At 34.0% G+C, this 27,185-nt stretch overlaps 1 protein-coding gene across 23 annotated transcripts in view; it reads left to right on the top strand.

Moving 5' to 3' along the window:
- IKZF2 (IKAROS family zinc finger 2) overlaps positions 1–27,185 on the top strand; it is a 154,922-nt gene that overhangs the window by 104,779 nt on the left and 22,958 nt on the right. For all 23 annotated transcript variants that reach the window (XM_077155006.1, XM_077155010.1, XM_077154995.1 and 20 more), the window contains one exon: positions 760–927. In XM_077155006.1, coding sequence (XP_077011121.1) covers positions 760–927 — 168 coding nt within the window. The remainder of the gene's footprint in view (positions 1–759; positions 928–27,185) is intronic.

Genomic DNA, 27,185 nt, shown 5'->3' with positions numbered 1-27,185 from the left:
CGATTTATGAGGAAAATTTGCCAAAAGTTTCATTGTTAGTGGCCAGGAAAATCAAGAGACCTGAAAGTCTTATGGTAATAAGCACTATGATCTTGTTCATTCATTTAACTTCTTTTGCCCCTTTTCCTTCTCAGCACAATGAGGGAGTTGGACTAAATGATCTTTTAATTTCCCTTCCAATTCAAAATGTTAGTGATTTGTAAAGAAATAGCATGGTAAAATAAAAAGAATGAGGTTTTGTAGTCAATTACAAAAGGCATCCAAGAAACAATTCTCAGCTCTAATACTTAATAGCTCTGTGACTTCGGTCAAATAGATTGATACTTTTGAACTTCAATTTCTTCATTTGTTAACTAAAAGTAATGATACCTAATAATGTTAGTAATGTTAACACCAAATAATGCCTAATGTTATCGTGAGGCTCAAAATAATGAATCTAAAGCAACCAGTAAAATCAGTAAAGCAATGGCAACTAGTTGTTCAATGAATGGTAAATTCTATTATTGCTATTCTTTTAAGTTAATGGCATGTATCCTGTCAAATTTATATGAAGATGAGAAATGGCCACTTTGACCTTCAGCTTCAGAATTTGGTATTATCAAATCAAATTCTAGAAAGATATATATGATTGTAGGCTTATGAGGGAGTTGAAGACTGCTACATTCTAGCACAGAGAATTGGCCCTAGTTAACAATATGTGGCAAATTAGTCACTTGCACATAACTTACTTAATCTTCCCACTTATTTTCTTCCCTGCAGGTGAACGTCCCTTCCATTGTAACCAGTGTGGGGCTTCTTTTACTCAGAAGGGCAACCTTCTGAGGCACATAAAGTTACACTCTGGAGAGAAGCCGTTCAAATGTCCTTTCTGCAGCTACGCCTGTAGGAGAAGGGACGCTCTCACAGGACACCTCAGGACCCACTCTGGTAAGTGCCACCAATTCTTTGAGAATTCAGGACAGTGCTAGAGATTACTACAAAGTAACTGGTAGTTTTGGTATGTAGCAAGAAATAAGCTAGACAGTATTTTTTTAAATTAATACTAAATAACTGATAAATTTAGCAAAATGCATATGGCCTTTTTTTTTAAGCCTTATAGTTTTATCAAAAAGGAGCACTGTCAACTGAAGAGTCTCTTTTTTCAAGCTATTGGAATAAGAAAAACGTGTTATATAAATTTTCTGATTTTTAAAATTTGTCACAATTATAAATGCAGTAATTATGGCTAATCGTATATAATAAAAGATATAGTAAAATATCAGTTACATGCTCCAGTTACTGTCGAGATTAAAGCTGTGATTTTTTTTTTTATTGTTACAGTGTCTAGGTGGGGGACCTAAGTGGGAAATCAAATATTGCTATTTATAAACTTGAAAAATAATGTTCTTTAGAAAGTTGACTGTTAGAATATTTTATATTCCGTTTTACTTACCATGTTTTCTTTAGCTCTTGAACTATAGCCATTGGCTATTATCTGAAATTATCTGTGCTTCATAAATCATCATTAAAAAATCAAAAGTAAGTGCCATCCAAAAAAAAAAAAAAAGTGAAAACAATATAGCACATAAAAGAATGATTAGAAATTTGAATGCATCTCATTTGGCTTTTAACATAGACTGCCGTAACCAAGAAGTTGAAGGTGGAAAATTAATATAGAACATTCTCAAACCACTTTTATATTCTCCCTCCATCCAGAATGGTACATTAAAATTTTCATTTGATATGAAGATATGATGGAAATGACTGCATTAGAGAGTGCTGTGGATTATGAGTTAATACCTATGTTATTTTTCTTTACATTTTCCTGTTAACAAGGCTATGCTTAGTTTTTTAACATAAAAGTGAACTCAATATAAACTATTTTAAACATTAGCTCTTAAATAGGAGTAGTTACATAAAAAGTAAATCAATGCAAATATTAAAATACTTTAAGTATATATTTTACTTGCCTTCCTGACTCAAAATATTTTGGGTACTTAAAACTGTGACATTTTGTTTTAAATTTGTGATATGAAAATTGTATCTTAAAGTAATATTATTTTATTACAAAAAGTGTTCTTTATTAAAAGATATTTTTAAGACATGATAGACGTTTCCTTTAGCTTGCCATGTACTCTGAATTATTAAGTATTATTGAGTTGACCAAGGATTATATAACACATAGCTTTTCATGAACAGATCTGTTGTATCAAGTTGAGGCAAGATGTAACTTAAAAATCTCCTATTTCATTATTTACACTCTATGTTGATTTTAATATTATGGTTTAGTATACATAGTTATATTACTTTTCTGTCCATAAATAAACGTACGGTCCTTACAGCTGTTATGATGCTGATTTTGCAATTTGTTTTATTAGCTCATGATTTTTGCAGATATATAAATAAATGGCATACTCAACTAGGGTAATTAAAGAGAGTTTAACTAAGTGACTTTTTATAAGCGTGTAGGCAATATTAAGGAAAAACAAAAGAGATGGTGAAACATGTCATAGCTAGCAGCACTGTGGAGCCTTACCAGCCTTTGGCCTGATGAGGAATGGCACAGAACAATAACTAGAGCCCAGAGAAGGAGAGAGAGAAAAAAAAAACTGTGAGTATAAGAGAGCCTACTAAGTAGGAACTCTGCCCTTGAGCAGTGAAATGTAACCACTGTCAGTTTAGGATTTGGCAAGCAGGGAACTAGAGAAATAGATTCCTGATTTCACTCTCTTTCCACCCTCCTGTCTCCTGCAAGGTCTCCTATTGGCTGAAACTTACCTGAAGCCAGAAAGGAAAAAAGAAGGTCTTTGATGAAGTCCATAAAAGTCCATTTCTTAGGGGCAAAGAGAAAGATAGAGAACAGTTGAGATTGGATCTAGATGGGCAAAGGGAGAATATCTAGCATAGTTGATCCCTTTGTCTCTCAGCGTCTGTTTTTGTCCTTTTTCCAGATAAAATACTTGGGTCCCCTTCATGGGGGAATACAAAATCCAATCCAGTTACTGCATCATCAAGGGGATGTCAATTCAGTCATACTTTCAACTGGAATCTAAAATAATAGGTATCACCAATGTTCTTTATAGTAAGTTGTAGGGAAAAGGGGGAGAAAAAGAAACAAAGAACCACTGCTCAAGTCCTTGCTTCTCTAGTTGATCAGAAAGCCCAAGATGATCATTTATAGCTTCTTCTTTCACTACAAATTCTATCTTCCTCTTACTCTCTTACTGTCTTTCAGCCTCTGGGCCAGATCAGGTTCTTCACCTGATAGGTGACCAGACTTTAATTCCAACAAGCTTTGAGTTTTGGGTAGTCCTGTTTTTCTTGGTTTACTGCAGTTTTCAATTACCCAGAATTATTGGATAAATTTATGTTAAGAGGTGACCCAGTCTGAACATAGTTCACCTTGCCTCCATTGTATAGTAAGTAACCAAAAATTGCTTGGTCATCTGGATCACTTATTAGCCAGTAGCCCATTTTTCTCCCTGTTAGTCCATAAGTTTGAGGAGCCCAAAATAGCCAGGGAGAAATCTAAGCTTCCAGTACAACACATGCAAGACTCTGATCTCTGGGAAAAACAGTCTTTTCCTTGGCATTGAGATCTTTAAGACCACCAGTTCCAAACTCATAAGCCAGGAAGGAAAAGTCATTTAAATGAGATATTTGATGTAGTGGTTAGAGGGGTCACTCCTATCTTCACCTCTTTGTTCTCAGACTCATGCACTTTGACTGTGGAGGAGATAGCTGTAGGCATGCATCTTGTCCTATTGGACATATCCAAACTTTTTCCAGCTGGCAACCAAAAAAAAAAAAAATTGCTCCATTGGTAGGCCATTTTACTACTCCATTTAGTCAGCAGATTCTGGATGATAAGGAACGAGTTATAACTAGTGAGTTTTATGGGATTGAGTCCACTGCTATATTTCCTTTGCCATGAAATGAGTTCCCTTGTTGAAGGCAGTATTGTATGGAATGCCACTGTAAGTGTAAACATTCTATTAAATCCAAGCATGGTGGAACTGGCAAAAGCATTGAAGAAAAGAGAAGCAAACCCGTATCCTGAATATCTATCTATTCCTATGAGAATGTATTACTGCCTCTTCCATATGGGAAGGAGTCCTATATTAGTATCCTACTGCCATCAATTTACTGGTTGATCCCCTTAGGGAATGGTGCTATATCAGGGTCACAGCTGTGGAAAGTTAGGAACTCAGCAATGATAGTAGTTAAATCATTCATAAGAGAGAGAATTCCATGTTGTTGAATTGATAGAGAATCTCTACCCCTGCTTCCATGGTCACATTGTACATGGACCCATTGAGCAAGCACAAGAACAACCAAGTAAGGAGTCAGACATCTATAACAGAGATCACCTTGTCCAGATTACTAAGAATATCTTCCAAAGCGGATGCTTGCCCAAAGGTGTTTTCATGGAATACCATATTGGCACACTCTGTATCAATTCTCAGAGGTACATCCACACTTCTCCCCCATTCCTTCTTGTCACTGGTCTTCCAGTCTTATTGTTCATGGTTGCTAACCATGTGACTATGTCGTGTTTCATCACCTCAGCTAAATTGTCTTCCACGCAAAGAGTACAGTCAAATGTATTATCTGAAGTTCTATCTGCTGGAGGAGGGATATCTTTTCACTTTTGTCTTTCAGAGCCAGACAACTTAAGTGGGCCTGTAACACAGCAGTCACAGCTGGTACCAGATATCAAGAAATTCTGCCTATAAACTAGGCAGAATTTCATCCTCTAGTAACTAGTCATTGAGAACTCCCTGTGAGGTCATGGGCATGGGTTGAAAGAGAGATTATGAAGTAGTAGGAACAGATACCAGGGACATCTGAGCTACTTGCTCATGCAGCATTATTCTTGAACTTCTCGACTTGCATGGTCCCAGTTTCATTTATAAATGAAATTCTGTTATGTATATCTTATTTTATGAAATGGTGAATCAGATAATACCTAGTTTGTGATGAATAGTTTGGTTACCTATCATTTAGAGTCCCATGGTCCATACATATAACCAGGGTCCATTGCAAGTCAGCCGCAGCTTTTCAGAAGGAGAATAGTTCATAGTAGAAGATGGGGGCCCTTACTCTAAAAACCCTTAGGGAGCTGCAATCTGATGCTCCCTTTGATGGATGTGCTATGAAGCATCTCTATCTTTACCATAGAAATTTCCAGAAATCACTGCATCTTCTGGGTCTTAGTGCCAAAGGTAGAGAAGGGCTTTCATCACAGCAGGGTCATGCTCAGAATCTTTTCTTCTCTAGACCCCTTTGAACATGGTAGCCTTGTGGATTATTGAGTATATGTTCAAAATAGCATATAAAAATTTGTTGTATGTTGCTTACAAAATCCAAAGGACCACCGGGCTTTTGTGCCTCCTTTTTCATGGCAGAAGGTGTAAAGTGTAGTAATTTGGTCTCTTATTTTAAAGAATCAGTTTTAGTTTGCTAAAGCTGGCAAAATTCAAAATATCAGAAGTGGGTTGGCTTTTAAAATGGGGATTTATTAACTTACAAATTTACAATTCTGAAAATATGCTGCTCAGCACATCAAAAGGTGATGCTTTCTCCCTGTATCCTGCTACTAGTGAGTTTGGGCTCCTCCATCAGACATCAAGGCACATGGCAATTTCTCCTCTCTTGAGTTTAACTACTTTTATCTTCTGGCTTCAGTGGCTTCCTCACTCAAGTTCTCTGTGGTTTTTTTCCTATCTTTTGTTTTCTTATAAAGGACTCCAGTAAGAGGATTAAGACATACCTTGAAAGAGATGGGTCACATATCAACTGAAATAACCTAATCATAAGGTCCTGCCCATAATAGGTCTGCACCCACAGGAATGGATTAACTGATATTTTCTGAACATGATCTTTTCTGGAGTACATACAGCTTCAAGCCATCATAGGGTCTATTTCAACATGCCCCAGACCACTACTATAAACTTTATCTTTGCTTCATGTCCCTGAACTTTCCTGGAGTTATTACTGAAACATCTCGGCTGTTTACTGCTTCCTCTTCCCCAGGTCCAGAAATCATTGTAATTGTCCAACTTTATGTTTTGTGAGATGCTCAATGAACAATTCTCTCTGGACTATATTATGAAAGAGAGAGCACAGTTGACCTAGCCTTAGGCTAGAATAGTTTAGGTAAAATAGTGTCCTTGCAATGTAAAGGCAAACTGCTTCTGATTATCTTTGCTGATAGGAATTATTTTAACAAGAAATCACAAAGTCAGTCAACAGATCCATACTAATGTCAAGAACTATATTGATGTGCTCCAGTAATGATACCACGGTTCTAGCTGTGGTATCTTAATTTTAAGATTTGTTCTAGTTTGCTAGCTGCTGGAATGCACTATACCAGAAACGGAATGGCTTTTAAGAAGGGTAATGTAATAAGTTGCTAGTTTACAGTTCCAAGGCCATGAAAATATCTCAATTAAAACAAGTCTATAGAAATGTCCAATCTAAGGCATCCAGGAAAAGATACCTTGGTTCAAGAAGGCCTATGAAGGCCTTCTTGAACCCTATGAAGGGTTTCTCTTTCAAGTGAGAAGGCACATGGTGAACACAGTCAGGGTTCCTCTCTCATCTGGAAGGGCACATGGCGAGCACGGCATCATCTGCTAGCTTTCTCTCCTGGCTTCCTATTTCATGAAGCTCCCCGGGAGGCGTTTTCCTTCTTCATCTCCAAAGGTTGCTGGCTAGTGGGCTCTCTGCTTCTCATGGCTATGTCATTCTTCTCTGGCTCTCTCTGAATCTCCTATTCTCCAAAATGTTTCCTCTTTTATAGGACTTCAGAAAGTAATCAAGACCCACCCAAACGGATGGAGACATGTCGTCACCTAATCCAGTTTAACAACCACTCTCGATTACATCACATCTCCAGGGAGATGATCTAATTACAGTTTCAAACACACAGTACTGAATAGGGATTAGAAGAAACCGCTTCCTTTACAAAATGGGATTAAGATTAAAACATGGCTTTTCTGGGGGACATGCATCCTTTTCAAACCAGTGCAAGGTTGTAGGAAATAAAAGCAACTGGTCTATACAGCTGAAACTGTGGTATTTTTACCACAGCTAGAACTGCTACATGATTAAGTCTACATTCATCCACAGAACCGTACAGATCTTGACTTAGCCCAGCAGTTTAAATGGGTGTGCGCTAAGAGTCACCAATTTTTTTAGTTCTTTGATGATACCACACTAACCTCTGTAATTTACCCAGAGATGCACTATTGTTTTTCGTTTTCTATCTTGGCTGAGACAGTAGTTTAGGGCTTCCCTGTCCAGTATGGTAGCCACTTGCCACACATAAGCACTGTGAGGCTGAAAATAGCAGGAAGCCATTACCAACCCTGTGTCTGAAGCTGCAAGAGAACCAGGAGGTCACCAGAATTAAAAGAAAGAGCTGTGGAAGTAGGAGACAGTGTTGAGCACTGACCTTCAACAATGGAATGCCACTGATAATCTGTGACTGGGGGAACAAACACCATGACCTCACTCTCTTTCCACCCTCTGATGTCTTGCTGATGCGTCTCCTTGACGGAGCTTAACCAGACAAAGGAGCCTATTGGTAAAGCCAATAAAATTAGCTTTCTGCCGTAGTAGAGCAGAGCAAATAGGTGTAAAAAGTGACTATGATGGCCAAACAGAGAATATTCCACACAATGGCCACAATTTAAGAATTAATTCTTATAATTACTGGTATAGGAGTTGAGTTTAATATGATGGTTTTAATTCTAATCTCTGTCATTATGAACATTATTATTTGTAGAAAGTATTTCCTCTTTTGTTTTATTTTACTTTAGTTCTTTATTATTGTATATTATTAATGCCACAGTGCTGCCTTCTAAATTGAAGACTTGAAAATTTTCTCTCTAAATTTCTATTTACTTGCTTGATAAAATGAGCCCAGCACTGGCATGCATTAATTTTTCTTATGTCTGATATATATATATATATATATATATATATATATAACGTATACATACATGCTAAATTTACTTTTTACAGTTTAAAGATATAAAACGTCTGTAATACAGTATCCATTCAGTAAATGCTAGCTACTTTTTTTTTTTTAATGGTCCTTATGCAGGCTGATAATTTTCTCTTTGGAACTCTGCTTGCAAACTCTATTGCAGCAGAAACCAGTCATGTCTTGTTCAGTTGTATAGTCCCAATAGTTAGGTAATTTATAGATAATATTTGTTATTTCCTGAACTCTCTCTAGACGCTAGGCAATGTACTAAGCACTTGCAGTGAACTATTTCTTTTAATCCTCACACAATCCTCATTTTAATCCAGTGGTGAAGGTGGGCACTACAGTTAAAACCCTTTTAGCTGGGTATGAACAAAACCAGTAGCTGATTGGTTAATTCTAAATATTGCTCATTCAGACCAAAAAAAAAAAAAAAAACTTCAAAATAAAATGATACAGTCTCAGTTTCGTTTAGATATGCAACAGTAGTCAATTTGTTCTTTAATAAAACCATTTCCACTTATTATGAATTATTCAGAGATAGTCTGTCTTAAGGCTACATTTTTCATTTAATCACTGTATTTTATAGAAGTATGCTTTCTTGGCTAAATTTTAAACATATGTAGCAATTGCAACCCTCTTTCTACTTTTGTATCTGAACAACACTCAAAACAAAATGAATGAAATATTTTTTTATATGTGGAATTTAAATGACGTTTTAATGATGGGTGAGGGAAGTTGGTATGAGAAATAAAAAATTTGAATGTGCCAGCAGCAACAGATCAGCTGACGATTACAATCAAGTTCTTAGTCCAATGAAAAAATGAACTGTACTTTAAAACCTTTGTCCCAGACATGCCATTAGGTAGTAAATAAAAGTAAGAAAAAGTAGGAAATAAAAGCGATTGGTGTCCTATTTGGTAACTGAAATTTACTACACAAGTCATCTAATTTGCTTTACACAAATTTATAACATAACGTAGTATTTCTGTATTATGTTTTAATGGCAAATCAGTGAATCAGGTCTCCTGCTACAGAATCTTTATTACTTTTTTCCCTTACATTTTCAGAAGTGGTTATATTCCTTTCATTCCTAGAAATTTGATTAGTACGCTTTATGTGTTATTCATTACTCCTTTTAATTTTCTTTATTATGCCAAATACTCTGGAGAAATAGTATTTTAATTAAGCCCTGAACCCCTATTAATCAAAATAATTCTTAGCATACTTGTTATTAAAAAAAAATCTAGAAGGAACTGGAATTGCGTATTTTTACTAATTAGCATTTCAGCTATACTTTTCACAGACCTTAATGCTGTGCCCAAATTAAAGATTAAAACAGAATAGAACAGTATATTTTTAATATATGTGGAACTTAAATAATATACGTCATACATTTCTTTTCATAAACTGTAAAGATTCAAAAAATGAGTTACAGTACCTCTCACACAGTCTTAAATGTTTTTAATGACATTGAAAATTCGTCTTTGACCATGGGATCTTACTGATTTCAGATTTCTATGAAAAAACATTTATTGCTCAAAAGTGAAGTAGTTCAAAATCATTTGAAACTGAACTCCGAATGCCCTAAGGAACTTTATCTTGAATTCTAAAAAAAAAAAGCTAAATATTCCTTACTAGTTTCATATTTTTAAGATGTATGTTACTTCAAATACTGTTATTTTTCAAAGATATCTAAATAAAATATCCTAGAGAAAACAGTTCAGTGCAATAACTGTTCAATTTTTTGTGCATCCTTATTTTAAGAAAATAGAAATTATTACATGTTTTTAATATTGTATGCTATAAAATTCTAAGTAAAACCTTAGCTTTCGATTAAACCAGTATTTGGTATATGATATTCTCTTTTTTTGTATCCATCGCTGAAAAATAAGTACTTTGTAAAATTAGTTTATTTGATGTATCTCTATCACATAGTGTTGGAGTAAAAGAGATTTGTGGAAGCTTTCAATGCCATGAAGTTCTTCTTTTTACCTAGAGTCAGTAAGTCTACATACTTCTGAACAGATACCTAGTTTATTTCCAAACATCACAGGAATGTTGACTTTTACACACTAATTTGTAACCTATTCAGTGTTTGACCACTTTCAGTTTAAGAAGTTTGTTCTTTATGTCTAATTGTCAGTTTAAAGCTGTTTTGCCTTATAAAAAGAAATTGAATCAAATGTGCCATATAAATGTCTACCTGTTACAACAGCAACAAAAACAAACTTCCTCCTCCTTATATATGTTTATTTCTTTTATATAAAGACTACGTTTTTCAAAACCTTGTAATTCCAGTGACTTTATTTTATGCACAGGAAGAGTTCAGAAATGTTTAATGTTTTTATTAGTTTCCAGTGTTGATTTTTTAAAAATATAATAGTACTCTGCTGCTAACTCATTTAAAAGCTTGCTATTTTTTTCTTTCCTATTTTTTGTTCTGTTCAGTTATGCTTTTACTTATTATAAGAAAATACCTGTAAAATGAAATATTATAACTCACCCTACTTTTGAATATATTAGGATATTCACCAATTGAGAATTTTATACCAATCAACAAGCATTTTTTCAGGTTTAATCTATGTGTCCTCAGAAAAATTGATATGAGACAGCCATCTCTTCATCTTCATTTTTCTTGAAAATAAAATTCAAAGGTAGCATTTGGTTTGGATTGCGATGAAGCAAATCTTTGGCCAAATTATTAAATAAATAACCTAATTTTAAATGCTCTAGTTTTAAATTTTCTCACATTAGGCAGTCTATTTATCATGAGACTTGTATGCCCTCAAACTTATTGTCATTTCTTACTAAGGGGTTAATTCCCACAGCCATATCAAAATCCCCTTTACCTTGAATTGCTGTCCAATAAGGAATTCCATAAATTAAAATGTGTTCTTAAAGTATATGTAGCATTTGTAATCATCTTGTTTCCCAAAATACCCTTTTTCCACCTTGTTGAGTTTTTTCTTTCTTTAATTATCTTCCCTTCCTCTCTCTTGCTTTGCTTTCTGCTCCATTTTCTTTGTCCTTCTCATAACTTTGTTTCCCTAATTATTCAACCATTTGCCTCAGTATTACTTCACTTTACTTTTTGTGGTGACTGAAAAATAAATAAATACATTCCTTCATTTTATATAACATACAACAATTTATACAACATAGGATTGCCGCAGATAATCAAATTAGTGTGTAAAAGTCAACATTCCTACAATGTTTGGAAATAAACTAGAACTATTACATTGGATAGTTCTGATTATTTTGTGACATGAGTGAAGAACAAAAAAATAGTTGGAAATAGGCCGTACGATTTTTATAATGAATTATTTACATAGTGACAGTAGGTTAAAAACCAGATCACCATAACTCTTTTCTACCCAAGTTACCCAAAAGACCAATTGACAAAAATACTAATTCATGGACCAGTATAATGATAGATGTCACTGGATTAGATTATACTAGTTCAGAAATCGAATCTGATGCAGCTCATTCATAATAGTAATGGCTCATTAAGGGTAGTATAATTTGTCCTGGAGGCTTCCCATGAGAAGAAACTGCTTTCGCCTGATTGTTGACCTGGCACTTGGCCCACTTTCTGTGTGATCTCCCATGTGTGAACTTTCCCCACCCTGAGCCCCTCCTTTCCTTCCTGGAGGTGGTTGATAGAGGTGGATTACACTGATAATTTCACAAGCAGTGTCAGTTGCACACATGTTTTGCATAACTGTGCTGTGCTGATTTCACCCTCCAGTCCTGATACTGATGCCCATGGTGCCTCTCAGTATGCTTTGCAGTAAACACTGAAGAGAGGGATGGGATTAGTACCTTCACTCAGAACTCCTAAACACACATATAAGGCCCTTCCATTGAAATTTGACCAACAGGGAAAGTCACTTTCGGTGAGATCTGGTAAAATAATCCATGTGATTTCCACCCAGTAGAAACCTCTTCTTTTTACAGGTAATCATCATATATCTACTCTACCTTATTATACTTATTATATGCTTCTTATAAAAATTTTTAAAAATCTAATAGCATATACAATCTCATCTTTTATAAATAGCAATAGCTTCACTTCTTTAAATTTTAGATACTTCTTTTGAAGAGGAGTTATTAAAGAGAAGTCTTTCTTCTGTACCCCAGAGTTATTTGATGTAGCTCTTTCCACTCTGAAGAAAGGACATTTACTAGATCAGTTTATTATTGGAATTTCCCCCCCCCCATTTGTAGGAGTTCCAAAGAAATAGACAAAATTCATTGAATTCTTTCTCATTTTTCTGAATTTTTTACAGTCACTGTTCTCATTCCAAAGTATATGTACCCTAAGTGGATGTGCCTGTGGGCAGTCATAACCTGTGGTCATTTCACGTTCCTGCGTTCCCTTCCAAGTTGCTGCATCTGTAGATCTGGCATGTTTGGAACCCCTTGGCAGAAATGGAGAGGTTGCATGCCAACTTCACGACTCACCCAGTGTCCAAAAGAGCATGTCACACTGTTTGTTTATTTATGTGTTTGTTTTGGTGGGTAAGCTAATCTCCATCCTCCCCTTTTATCTTTTTCTGCTTCATCTGTGTAGGTGAGTCCTACTCATCCTCTCCTTATACTGTCTTGCCAGATCTTGGAAGAAAATTCACAAACGATAGAAAATCAGGCAAATAAAATCTGTCATTCACTATAAACATGTTAAATACATTTAGGCTATAATTAAAGTGTTAAAATATCATAAATCATCTATCAGATGGTCTTTTAAACTGTATAGAAAGAAACATGATAAGCTTTAGATATGAGTGAGAAGACACGAAATACAGCATCTCAGAAGTAGAGATCTTGATACCTATTTTGCATCTCCATTCCTTACTGCTATATTGAAGGAAGGAAGGAAGGGAGGAATAGATGCTTTAAGTTGAATATTCTTACACTGACTAGAAAATTAGTTTTTTAAGATTAATGGAGACCAGAGTGGTTATGTATTCCTAGTAGACAAGTATGAGTCCATTATAAAAATTTAATGTAATGACTAAAACCATTAAGAATCTTATTTTGAGCCAGGTAGTATTTTAAGTACCTTATTTTACAGATAAGGAAAGTCAAGTTTAAAAGAGACTGTTGCTACCTAACATCCCCATACCCAGCGTAGAGTAAACATGAGGTTTTAATCCAATCTCGTCGGACTTGAAAGTATGTAGTTTTTCATATGATCTCTAATGTAAAGCTTTAAGCCTCTTTTTTTTTTTTACCGTATTTCCCCATTTTTCTATTTGTAGTATTTTGAATTAGGTACACACAAACTCACACACATACAGAGAGAGAGAGAGAGATGTTGGCATAATAAAACTAGGGAATGGTACTTGCTCTAATAAAAAAAAATGTGTTTCATCATGCCTGAGGAATATAGTACTTAATAAATAATGCTAAGAGTAGTATAAATTATCTTTTTGATAGTATTTTTAAAAAATTGTGCTTTTGGGGGTGCAAGGGTAGTTCAGTGGTAGAATTCTCACCTGTCGTGCGGAGATCTGGGTTCGATTCCCGGCTCATGCTTTTTCCCCCCAATCACCCAACCCCCAAATTTCAACAAATGGTGCTGTGATAATGGGATAATCACATGGAAAAAGAATGAAATGTGACCCCCACCATACAACATACAAAAAAAAATTATGCTCTGATACGGTAAAATCTCTCCATTTTGTCCACATATGCACCTTTTATACAGCTTTCAATATATTGAGGAAATGCTGGGATATAAGCTTAGACCTGGCTATAGAAATAGCCCATGCTCAGTACTTCATAATTATGTCCCGCCCACCACTCCTATCTAATCTTATGCCACACTACCCCTTATTCTCTGTCATCTTTGCTACCTTTAGGTTCCTTTGTCCTTTCCTACCCCTAGGCTTTTACTCTGGTGGTCCTGGAAGTCTTTACCTTACTAAGCTCTTTCCCCAATTCTAGGTATGACTGCCTTATTATCTTTCAGATATTGGCATGAATGTCATCCTATTGGAGATAGTGGCCATCCGCAAGCACCGTACTTAAAACGCCCTCTTGGCTTCCTCCTCTTGCTGTCTTTATCTTAATGTTTTGCAAAGCTTGAATCAGAATCTGTGATTATCTCAAATGTAAGCTCTATAAGGTCCTGGATGTTCTCTGTTTTATTTGTTAATGTGTCCCCAGCTGCTCCTGAAACAGTTTCTGGCACATAATAGATAATCAAAAAACTATCTATTGAGTAATTGAATGGAGAGGACCTTGATAGCTTGAGATGCAACATATTTCTTCTAAAAATCACAGAAAAGGAAAGAAAAAAAAATGACCTGTTCTAATTTTTATAGGGTCAGCTAATGCATATTTTTCAAGTTCATAAATCAGAAAAACAATAGCAGACATGACTGATTGCCTCTCTCAGTTGTAAATTTTAGTACCATGTGGAGAAGCCCCAAAAAGCTCATAATGAAATGACAGTTATTCATCCAACAAATATTTCTTGAGTATGTATCAGGCATTTTTTTAGATGTTGAGACAAAGCAGTAAAGAAAAAAAGATCTTACCCTTGTGGAGCTTACACTCTAATGAGTGAACATGGTCAATGAACAGTAACCACAATAAATAACTTACAGAGTATTAGAGAAGGTAGTAAGTACTTTTGTAGTAAGTACTACACAAAGAGTTGCTCTTTTTCTTAGCATTTACCATGTGCCAGGTACTTTAAGTCCTTCATGTGACTTTTTAAAAAAATTCATTGCAAAAATGCAATGGGTTCGATTTGGTTATTTCTTCATATAGTTGAATCCAGATTTCTCACCCAGCATAAGTTTTAGGGCTCATATTTGAAATTCAAATATTATCATACATGCACATATATTCTTTACTCTTTGTGAATGCTCCATACATTAGAGCAAGTTATCTGCTACCAAAATGATTAATTGTGGACCTTTTTGCTGCCCAAATTTCTTACTGACTTGTAGGTAGTTTATGATACCAGCAAAGTCAGTTGAAGAAAAATTGTTTCAAGGAAGACTAGAAGTCATATCAAAAGGGAAAAGTTTATAAGGATGGATTATTATTAATTTATTCTGTATGCCCAGAAATTTGTTCCTTGGCCCTCTATTTACTTTTTACTCCCTATGATGAATGTTTTGGATATTGGTTATATTGAAAAAGTCTCCAAGCTATGTTTTGTCTTATATCTTCTTAGATTTCTGCTATACTATGTCTTTGTTCCTTTATAACTTTTGCACATTTTTAGTTTCTACAACTCCTTTTTTTATACTCATCAATCAATTAGTTAAATAATTAATGTTATATTTGCCATGAGAGAAGTAAGCATACCTCTGAGTTCAATAGTTTATGAAAATTATGTTTTTTCTTATGGCTATGCTGACTACATTGTAAGCACTTAGTAAATATCTATGGTATGAATAAGTGGATTTGCATGTGTATCTTTTTTAAGATAGTTCAGAAAATTCTGTGGGATTGAAGCACTGTATAAGAAATTATTTTATAAACAAATGTAAAATAACAGTAATTATGGCATTTTATATGATAAAGAAGAACCTTGAAAGCATAACTGTTAAACTATCAAAATATTTTAAAACGTCTATTTTGTGTAATTCCCTTTTTATTTTAGCTTCCTTATTTCAGATCAAGAAAAGTAGATGCTAGCAATCTACCTTCTTAATGGAAATAATTTTTATGAGGCTTTTCTTTATTGAACACTGCCCGTTTTTTTTTCACAGTGAGATGAAAATAGAAAATACACTATTTTGATTTCAAATGTCTTCGGTATTTTTTATTTAAAGCCCTATCCTATCTATAAAGTTTTTTATTTGAGATGAAAATTCATGTTATTATATGATAAAATACATAGAAATGCTTGCATGGTTAAGTATTGTAATTTCTGTGAATGCAGGTATAATGTCAGTTTTGTTCACTGCTGTATCTGTAGCACCTAGAACTTGGTACTTAGAACACTGTAGCTGCTCAATAAACATTTATTTAATGAATGTTAGTTGGATTATATGTCCTTGCTCAACATTTGGCAAATTCTGTAAAACAACATTACAGTGCATTAATACTGGCAGTGTGTGCCGATTTTTTTCGTGGTGCAGTGTATCCATGAAAAAAGATTTACTTGGGAAATTAATATTTATTAAAATGGAAAAATAGTTCTATATTGAATATGGGGAAACATTGGGTTAAACAGCTTTGTTTAGTTAGTTCATCTTAAGGTAAAAAGAACCTTTAATATGCTCGTGTACTTTGTGAATCTCTAAGATCCACATTTAGTATAGGGTTTCACAGCTTATTTAAACATTTAACATTCATCCCAGCTCTGCCCACAGTGCTGTTGGTAAACTGTCCAGTGAGGTAGAAGCTATTTTACTGTAATATTTTTTGACAGACACCTAATGATACTAAACTGAGTATAACAGAAGTTCTTTGAAAAAATAGCTTAGTTTTCAGGAAGGGATCTTTTTTCTTTCTAAAATTTCACATCTCATTTAAATCTTTTATCAGAAAAATTCTAGAGTTACTAAGAATCTAGTCATAAAGATTTTAAAGAAAATAGATATAGATATTTCTTGAAAAAGTATCAGTGTCAGGCAGAATTTTAGAAAGTAGAACAGTAGCATAAATCACAAAGTAAAAAGCATCAATGGTTTTGACCACATGAAAATTAAAAATCTACAGACATCAAGAAAGCATAATAAATTTAATATTTGCATGAAATAAGTCAGACAAAGCATTATTAGCATTAATATATACAAAAATTGAATAAATTGATGAGAAAACAGCAATGAGGTCATAATTGATGAATAGGATAAATGTATTGAATAAATGGTTTGAAAGAATGGCATAGAAATGGCTAATTTTTTTGTTGTTGTTTCATGATGTTTCACTAACTCAAATTGAAAGAAAAATACAAATTATGTTGTGTTCTCTAGTAGAGAAATTCCCAAACTTTCTTGATTCATAGTACCCTTAGTGTCTCAATAATTTTTCATAGTGTCTTTTGGCCAAAAGCAAATACCTAACAGTTTTCTTTATTAAGTAGTTAGGCTCAACCAGCTTAGTAAGTATTTCTGTCCTAACAATATAGTAGCCATTAAAAAAATAATGATACTCATATATTGAAAGCAAAATGTTTTTATTTCATACTTAAATAGCCACAATTTTTTGCTAATAGGATTCCACACCTTGTCGGGCACTGCACAATTTCCCAAATGTTGGAATCAGATTGAATACCACCCTTATTTCCTGCTCCGTATTTTTTTTCACACAATACTTGCCCTGTAGCACAGCAACCACTATAAGCCAGCTTCACAAAGGTATGATGTCATTGAAAGTAGTGTAGTGTGCTCGATTATTGAAACTGTAAGCAAGAGCTTTTCCTGGTTTTCTGACAAGGATCAGCTATCCTTGTTTTCCTCAAAAATTTAAAATACCCTCTGGTGTCCTTCAGAGTTTGCTTCAGTATCCAAGAGTTTCTTGGTACAGTGGAAGGACCACAGACCTAACACATGAGTGGAGAATTTTATTTTAATGAAACTGCTTATTGTTGGTGAGAGCACGGTCAAATAGCTCTCCCATGCACTCCTCGTAAGATTATAAATTAGCAAAATATTTTGAGGGGAGACATCAGTGCAATATAAGAATCAAGAAGCTCAAAATACTTCATACTGAGTTCATATAATAAAACACAGATTACTAATTCCAAACATCCCTTATGAAATACTAAAAAACTGAAAAAAAATATGTCATGTGCACTATATATCAGAGCTTATTTTTGGATTAGTTTATAATTCTATTAACAATCGCCATTAAAAACAGACACCATTCTTTGCCCAATAAATATTTATAGAAAAAGTAGGTACATTTGATTTTATAAAAGGAAAATGAATGTGATATATTCATAACATTCTATTGCTGATTTTATATACTATGACAAATGGTTAATTTATTTTCTCTATATAGATGTGTGTCAAGGTATGTTTCTATATGTGTAAACATACACACATCTATATAAAGAATAATATATTTGCCCTATGTATCAGTGCTGTTGTAATTTGTTTTATAGGTTTCATTAGGAAAACTCTTGAAGTGACATATTTCAAGAAAATGTAAGTGACCAAGACTTGGTTGTACAATATACCTTCATAACACAGTCTGCATTATGGTAAACTTTACAGTTTCAAAATTCTTTGTGGCTCTTTGATTTGCTGTCCCTTTTCTGTACACATATGGGATTCCTAGGAGTATAGAGTCTGATATATCTTATTTCTAATTCCTTTTAAAGATAGATAGAAAAATACCAGAAAAGTCTACCAAGACTTTTTCTAATGGATACTTGGTAGAATTGTCAGTGTTATTTCCTGCATCTTCAATGTGTAAATCATTACTTAGGTCAGTAATTTGTATCTACATATTGGACCCATAATTTTTCCTTTCTTGTTAATGTAGGATTTTTGTAAGAGACAACATGTCAAAGAAAAGACTATATGTTAAGTTTTTATATAGTTTGTAATACTTACCCTGCTATCTTCAGGGTCCTTAGTATTTTAGCTCATCTTCCAAGAATCATATTTGTAAGAACTTTATTTCTTTTACCTGGCTTGTATTGGTAGTAAAAACTTGTGATGTTAGCATAACTTTCTTGATCTAAAAATCAATTAAAGATATAACTTAACTTTTGCTTCCAACTATGGTGAAGTATCAGGGACCAGATTTACTCTCTTGCTTTAAACAACAGGAACACTAGAAAAAATATATTAAATGGTTTTTAGACAGTTAACAGACAGTGTAGGACTTTCATCCCTGAGAGAAGGAAAACAAAGTTGCTGAGTCCTATGGTTACCCCAGTTTATTTCCTGGAGGTAGTTTTCAGGCCATAGCTCAGGGACAACAAACCCAAACAGTACTGGGCAGTCTTGCTGAATTGAGGAGACAGAGATCAGAGTCCAGAAAGAATAATGTGGTTAGAGTTTGCCAGACAGAGTATCAGGGAGAAGGATGCTGCATAGAAAAAACTTGAAGGTTTACAGAGGGTCCCTTTTACTCTTTGGCCAAGTACTGGTCTGCTTATATTTGAGAAGACACTACCTTCAGCCAGGAAAGGAAACACCTGAGAGCAGTAGACCAAACAACTCCTGGAGCTCAAATGAGGCTAAGAATAGTTCATTTTTACCTACTAAAGTAGAAAGAACTTGCAATGTTTGGGACATTGTGTAAACTCATGAGATGGTTATTGCCTGATTAACCCTATACTGATGCATATTCTGGGTCTGCCTTAACAAAAAATGAAAACAGACTTCAAAAGGATCAAATTGATCCCAAGTAATATATTGCATATTAGAACAATATCTACCATATTTTAAAATGAATACAACAGAACCTAGAATGCATTATTGCAAAGTTCACAGTATTCAGCATCCCATTAAAAAGTGAACAGATATGTAAAGAAGAAATAAAATATGATCCGTAATCAGGAGAAAAGTCAGTCAATAGAAACAGACCCAGAAGTGATCAAATGATGGGATTAACAGTGGGAAATGAAAGTATCCTTCACATGTTCTAGAATACAGAAGAAAACATGAACTTGATGGGAATAGAATTGGTGCCTAGAGGAAAATGTGTAGCATTAAGTGCGTATACTAAAAAAGAATAACGGTCTCAAGCCAATGATCTAAGCTTCCTTTTTAAGAAATTATAAATGTAGAGCAAATTAAACCTGAGGCAGACAAAAGGAAGGAAATAATAACAAGGAAAACTTGAACCCAATGAAAAAATCAGCAGAATATAATAGAGAATAATTAATGAAATCAAAAGCTAATTCTCTGAAAAGATCAATAAACTAGGTGAACTTTTAGCCTAACTGATCAATATAAAAAGAATACACGGTTTACCAGTATCAGGAATGAAAATAGGACGTCATTAAAAATCATATAGCCATTAAAAGCATAATACAACAGTATTATGAGCAATAAGTTCAACAACCTAGATAAAATGGACAAATTCCTTGAAAACAGAAATGATCAAAACTCAGGAAAAAAAACAGATACTCAAAAGAGCCCTGTACTTATTCCAGGAATTGAAATTGTAGTTAAAAATCTTCCCACAAAAAAACTCCACAGACAGCTTCATTGGTGAACTCTGTCAAACATTTGAGGAAGAAATATTACTAATTCTTCCAGAGAATAAAAGGAGAAAGAATAATTCTATATGAATTCTATGTGTCCAGAGTCATCCTGATAACCAAAACTTGAGATATTTCAAGAAAAGAAAACTATAGCAATATCCCTCATGAATATAGATGACTTAAGATCAGGAAAAAGGCAAGAAGGTTTGCTCTCAACACTTCCATTCAGCGTTGTACTTGAGGATTTAGTTAATGCAATAAGGCAAAAGGAAGAAATGAAAAACATACAGACTGGAAGGAAGATGTAAATAATATTCTAAGTGATACAGTTACCTGTATCGAGGATGTTAAAGACTCTACTAAAATAACTGAATGATTTTATTGAGGTTGAATTTACAAGGTTAATTAAAAGAAATCAAGTATATTTTTAAATGCTGGTAATGCATAGTGGCAAATTGGTATTTAGAAAGCAATGTCATTAATCCAAAATTATTGAATACTTACAAAATAAACTTAAGTATTTATATGCAAGAACTGTATACTTAAAATTACAAAGCATTGCTGAGAGAAATTAAGGAAGACCTAAGTAAATGGAGATGGCTTAAGATACTCAGTACTGTGGAGATGTTAGTTCTGCTGAATTTCGGTCCATCAATTCAGTGCAGTCCCAAAATTCCAGCCTGCTTTTTTGCAGAAATTGACAAAACGCTTCTAAAATCTGTCTGAAAATGCAAAGGGTTAAAATAGCCAAAATAATTTTGAAAAAAAGCAAAGTTGAAGACTCATACTACCTGATTGAAAACTATTCTATTGATGAGAATTACTCTGTTGATGTAAGGATAGACATAGGGTTTAATGGAATAGACTAGAGAGAAGAAAAACCAACAAACATATGATCAGTTTATCTTTGACAAAGGTACTGAGGTAATTTAATGGGGGAAAGGATAATCTTTTCTACAAATTGTGCTAGAATAATTGGCTCTCCATGTTGAACAAATGAAGCAAAACAAACTTTGAATATTCCTTCACACTGTATGCAAAAATTAAATTGAAATGAGTCATAAACTTAAATGTAATAGCTGAAACGTATAACCTCTAGAAGAAAATTATTGAAGTATTTGGTTAGGCAAACATCTCTTGGATAGGACACACGAAGTATGAAGCATAAGAGGAAATATTGAAAATTTGGGCTTCATCAAAATTTCAATTTTGCTCTTCAAAAAAAAAAACTAAAAAAAATGAAAGGCAAGCCACAGACTTAGCAATATTTGCAAAGTGTATATCTGATAAAGAACTTCTGCTCAGTTGTAAAATCTCAAACAACCCAATTTTTGAAAGATTTGAACAGATATGCCACCGAACAAGATATATGAACAGTAAATGGGCACATCAAAAGACATTTTTCCTCATTAGATAATAGGAAAAAACATTTAAATACCATGAGAGGGCGGGCCATAGTGGCTCTGCAGGTAGAGTTCTTACCTGCCATGCTGGAAACCCAGGTTCAGTTCCCAGTGCCTGCCCATGCAAAAAAAACTACCATGGGATATCCCTGCACATCTACTAGAATGACTAAAATGAAAAAAGATTGCTAATACCAAATGTTGGTATGGATGTGCAACAGTTGTAACTCTAATATAGTGCTCGTGGAAATGTACAATGTTACACCCATTTCAGAAAACAGTGTGGCAATTTCTTATAAAGTTAATCAGACACTTATCCAGCTATCCCATTCATAGGTATTTACTCTAGAAAAATGAAAACATATGTCCACACAAACCATCAATACCTGCAGCACGAGTCTCAAAATCACACCGTGTGAAAGAAACCTTACACAAAAGACTATATACTGTATAATTCAGTTTATATGAAATTCTAATAAAACTATAGTGACAGAAAGCAGATCAATGATTGAGATGGACAGGTGTGGGTAAAGGGAATTGACTGCAAAGGGGGATTAGGAAATTTTTTGGAGTGATTGAAGTTTTCCATTTCTTAATTGTGGTGCTAATTGCACAACTGTATACACTTTTAAACTCCTTAAATTGTACACTTAAAAATGGATGGATTTTATTTTATGTAAATTTTACCTCAAAGCTGATTCAGTAAAGCTATTTTATTTTATTTTTCAATAAACCTTTTTGAAAAATAAAAATCTAAATTTATTATCACCCCAAAGAATACAGGGGCAGAGAGACAGGTTGGAAGTAACAGTGTAAAAAGTGATTGAGCCTTATTTGAATCTTAGTGATTGAGCCTTATTTGAATCTTAGCAAGTCAGGAAAGTGACAACTCTAAAGCAACTGCTTTCCCTTTCCAACCTCACTCTTTGTCATTTTTCTAAATGTTCTCAAAGTTATAGTGTAAAAAAGATGAATCAGTGGATTTAGCTGTCTTCTGACAACATATTCCACTTGGCACTTAACGTGATGTTGGGAAGTGAGAAACATAGTCAGACTCCCACAGTCCACACCTTGACGAAACATTTATCTTTTGCTTGTGAAGATTATTAGTTCCCATGCTATCATTTCTAATGTGAATTAAAACTATAGCTCTCTAAAACAACAGCAGCAACAGAACTCGCAGTCCAAGAGAAATTCGTCGGCGTAACTTTTCTGCTTGCATTTTACAGTTCAGACATGCAGGTCAGTTTGAAATAGAATTGATACAAAGTTTAGTTGAAGTTGGATTGCTCCTCAAAATAAATAATTATCATTACCATAATAAACTCATACTAGAATAAATATTATTTGTTTTTAATTATTTCCAATAGGAAATTTAAATGCCATTACTTCATGAAGTTGTTTTTCAGATTTTAATCCCGAAATTACAAACTTAATTTAGACTTCTCCAATATTGAAATTAAAATAACTCTAGTAGAGTTTGGAAAAATATTCTTCACCTTAAAAAGAACTTTAAACTTGGTTCCAGATTTAGAGACCATAGTAATTTATGACTTTCTGTAGAGCTGTTTTTTTCAATTTCAATAGAGAAGCATTCTCCTGAGAAAGTTGTTAAACATGTAGACTTTAGGGTACCACCCCCAGAAATTAGAAGGACAGCGTGGTTCCTGGGAATCTGCAATTTAACAAAGTATTCTAACGTGGGTAATCTGCAGTCCACATTTTGAGACACATTGCAGAAAAGCATGCTGAAATATATTTGGAAGTTTTGTATTACCATAATCCATTAAATAAATACAGAATAGAATAGAAAAGAGAGGTGCGATTTTACATTTCCACAAATGGCATTTGGCTTAAAAATATTTAATTTCTTTTTTGGTGACTAGGCTTTCTTTTTCTCTCTGTGCACCTATATCTACACAAGTATAAACCTATAAGGTGAAAGAGAATTGGAAAGGATAGAATAGCATCCAAGAGGAAGATGGAAAGAAGGTAGCATGGTAACAGACTTAAAAAACAGAGGAATTTGGAAACTTTAGTACCACAGAAATAAATGAAAGATGAGTAATAAGCTAATTTGTACCAAAGAATCCTGTAAGGTCTCTGAACTTGTAGGAAACAGGACTATTGAAGGCAGGGTTGACGTTGCAAATGAAATTTAAAGGAACTGGTCAAATATGTGCATTCAAAATAGACCTACAGAGCCGCTTTCCCAGGCTTTATGGCCAACCAACAAATCTTCCCCCTCCTTATAGTAAACAATCACATTCCTTGGAGAAATTGAATTGGAAAGGTTATAGTTTAGGGATTCTAGGCAAAGTAGATGGTGAGGAAAAAACAGGTTTTAAAGCGGGGAGATTGCATAAAAGACTATTATTAAAAATGTGGATCTCTGGCCCCACCTTGCCTTACTTCTAGAATACTAGTATCTAGGCTTATATTTCCCTTGAGGCTGAAAATTGAAGGCATCATCTCTGAAGAAGTATCATCTCTCAGCTCTAGAGAAAAGGACTATACGTACTAATATTTGGGAGTCTGACAATAATAAAGTTAGTTCATTACCTAGCCACCCTATAGTGTCCTAATATCACCTCAACTTCCTGAGCTTCCGGTCAGCTTTGCGGTGCCTCACTGTTAAGTGTGAATGGGCAGCAAATAGTCACCAGACAGTTGAGGAAATATAAAAAGTTGAACAATACAAGAAGGAAAAAAATACATCTGAGGAAATAGACATTTTACATAGAGAAAATAATATTTTAAAACTTACATTGCGGTCAAGTAGATAAGAAAAGTCATTACACCCATGAAAGAAGAATAGGATAGTTTTTAAAAATTAAAATAGGAAAGAGCTCATGCAAGTTAAAATGTAAGATAGCCAAAAGGAAGCATTCAGTAGAAAGATTCAAAGATAAAGCTGCCGAATTTTTCTGAAAGTAAAGCAAAGTGGCATAGGAATGGACAATATGAGAAAAAAAGAGAAGAAATTTAAAGACTCAATCCAGAGATCTCGCATCAAACAATAGCAGTTCCAGTAAGCGAGGACAGAGAAGTAGAAAATAATTATTGATGACTGAAATAAATATGTATATTATATCTACATATTATCTTTGTACATGTGTTATCTGTGTACATACAGAAATATTTTACATGATTTATGTGATATACTATATAATATACAACATGAGATAATATATGACCATTATATAGCACATGCACACACACACACACACTCAAGAACCAGAAGACAGATATCTAAATTAGAGACATTAGACCAGAGACAGTAACACAGATTTCAGAAATTTCAGAACATCAGGGACAAACAGAAGGTACTAAGAGTTTTCAACTAAACAAGTCACATATAAGCTATACTTGCATCAGACTTTTAAAAAGCACCTCTGGCAGTTAGTATTTCAGTGGAACAAAACCTTCAAATTTCTAAGAGAAAACTGCTTTGCTATGTAGAAATCTGGATTATTAGAACAGTGTTAACACCAGCACAAAAGGGTGGTCAGAATGAAGAGGTAATTTTGTGGTGGAAGATCATTTTGGCTATCTTGAATGTTGAACTTCAGGAGTTATTCATTGGGAACTTGGAAGTATAGCTTTAAGTGCAGTCATTCAACAAATACATGTTGAGTGTCTCCTATAATTACCAAAGCATTATGTATTCAGAATTGAGTAAAACATGATCTCTGGCCTTGTGGAGCTTTGTCTGGAGTTGGGAAATAGATTTCAAGCACTTGCAATGGAATTATCATAAGTAATATACCAATAGGGTATGAAGAGAGTGCTGTCAGAGCCCAGAGAAGGTTGCATCATTGTTCCCTTTGTCTCGATTATATGGAAAGGATTCACCATGATCATTTTTAAAAAGATTTGGATGATGAATAGGAGCTTCCAAGCACAGGAAATTATTCCCAGGTATTATGTGGACATTTGGTAGAAACAAGATCTTAATCTAGAGAAAAATGAGGTAAAGTAGTGTGCAAACAGAATCTGGTATATTGTATATACTTATATACAACCGTAGGAAGCAGTTGAGAAATCAGTGAAGGTAGGAAACAGAATCTGGCATCCCAGAAACTAAAAAAGGAGATTAAAGAAACAGAGGATTTGCTAGTGACCAAGAAATTAGGAAAAATTAGAATTGAGAAAAAAATACATTTGATTTAGACATTCTAAGACTATTGATAACTTTGCAAACGAATGTTTCAATAATATTAGAATAAAGATATATCAGATGAGATAGTATAATAATAATGACTACTATAAAAATAAAAGTAGCAAAATACTTAGATCTTTTTCTATTAATGTGTTACGTGTATTAGTTCCTAATTTAAATATTATTATACAGAGCAACTCATCATGTATAGGCAGCTAATAATATTTTCATGAACTTGATTTTTAAACAATAATATCAAGGATCTGATAGGAATGGACTTGGTATTATAAAGCCATTGAGTTTGGCAGACATTGTTGGCTATCTTTGAAAACAGTCTTTGAAAGAGTAGTAAGCAAGCATTGAGGGAGCTAAATTGAAAGCAAATAGAAAGAAATGATGGTAGTTTCCAGAAGTCCTGAAATAACACACGTGCTGCCATTGTCTAGCTAACTTCTTTTCTCCTTCGATTATCAGCCTTAATGTTCCTACCTCGTACAAATCTTCTAGTCCAACTTTCTCAAACTAAATTATGCTCTCCATGCAATGTTAGCATACAATTATTTTGCTTTGTAAAACTCAGCACAATTTGTAATATATTGTTTGTGTATTTGTTAAATATCTATCTTTCTCACCAAACTGTCAGTTGCATGAATACAGGAACCATGAGAATTTATTTTCCACTTTACATTCCAGTCTCATCACAGTGTTAATACATAGTAAGCTTTTACTAAATATGCGTTGAACAAATGAGAGAGGTGGCAGGATCAGGGGGAGCATTCCCAGAGCAAATTTCTTAGAGATAGAATTTATAGGCGGTGTCAAAATCCAACATGCCACCAAGTATGTGGATTGCTAGAAAGTTTGGAAACATTGAGGTTACACTTTTAAAACGATTGTTGAAATCCCTGTTAAACTCACTGAGAAGAATGGTATGAAGAGGAAGAAGTGATGTTTTAAGATGGGAGGAGCTGAATTAAAGCAGATAGGATAGACTTCAAAGGTGAGGGTTGTAAAGTAATGAGTTGAAAGCAGTAAGAATACTCTGTCTTTTCCTCCAAAGCAGGTGAGTTGGGAGTGTTAGAGGATCGTGAGCCAAGGGAAGTTGAAGGAACCCATGTTTCAATTAAATTGAGGAGGTGTAAAGATTGGTAATAGAAATAATTAGAAGTAAAGGAGGATATTTTCACAGTAAAGCAAAGGTATAGGACATAATGCAAAAGACTAATCTCAGGGAAGATGATAGATGGCTAAACTATTTTACAGTGGGTTAGTAAATATAAGTGCTTAATGCATATTAATTGGTTAGTTGATTTGTTAAGTACAAATTCATCATTATTTCTGGAGAAACAGCACAGAATAATTCAAAATTCAGTGATGGTAATAGCTAATAGCAAGAACTTATTGTGATACCTGTCTTAAATTGCAAGTATGCGTAAATATATTTGTATTATTTACACTAAATGTTTTTTGGCTAAAAATATTTTATTATACTTTTCTATGCTCTCACAT

The sequence above is a fragment of the Tamandua tetradactyla genome, chromosome 3, assembly GCF_023851605.1.
Source record: "Tamandua tetradactyla isolate mTamTet1 chromosome 3, mTamTet1.pri, whole genome shotgun sequence".
NCBI lineage: Eukaryota > Metazoa > Chordata > Mammalia > Pilosa > Myrmecophagidae > Tamandua > Tamandua tetradactyla.
Note: the sequence above shows the minus strand (reverse complement) of the source record. Positions and strands in the feature narration are given on the sequence as shown.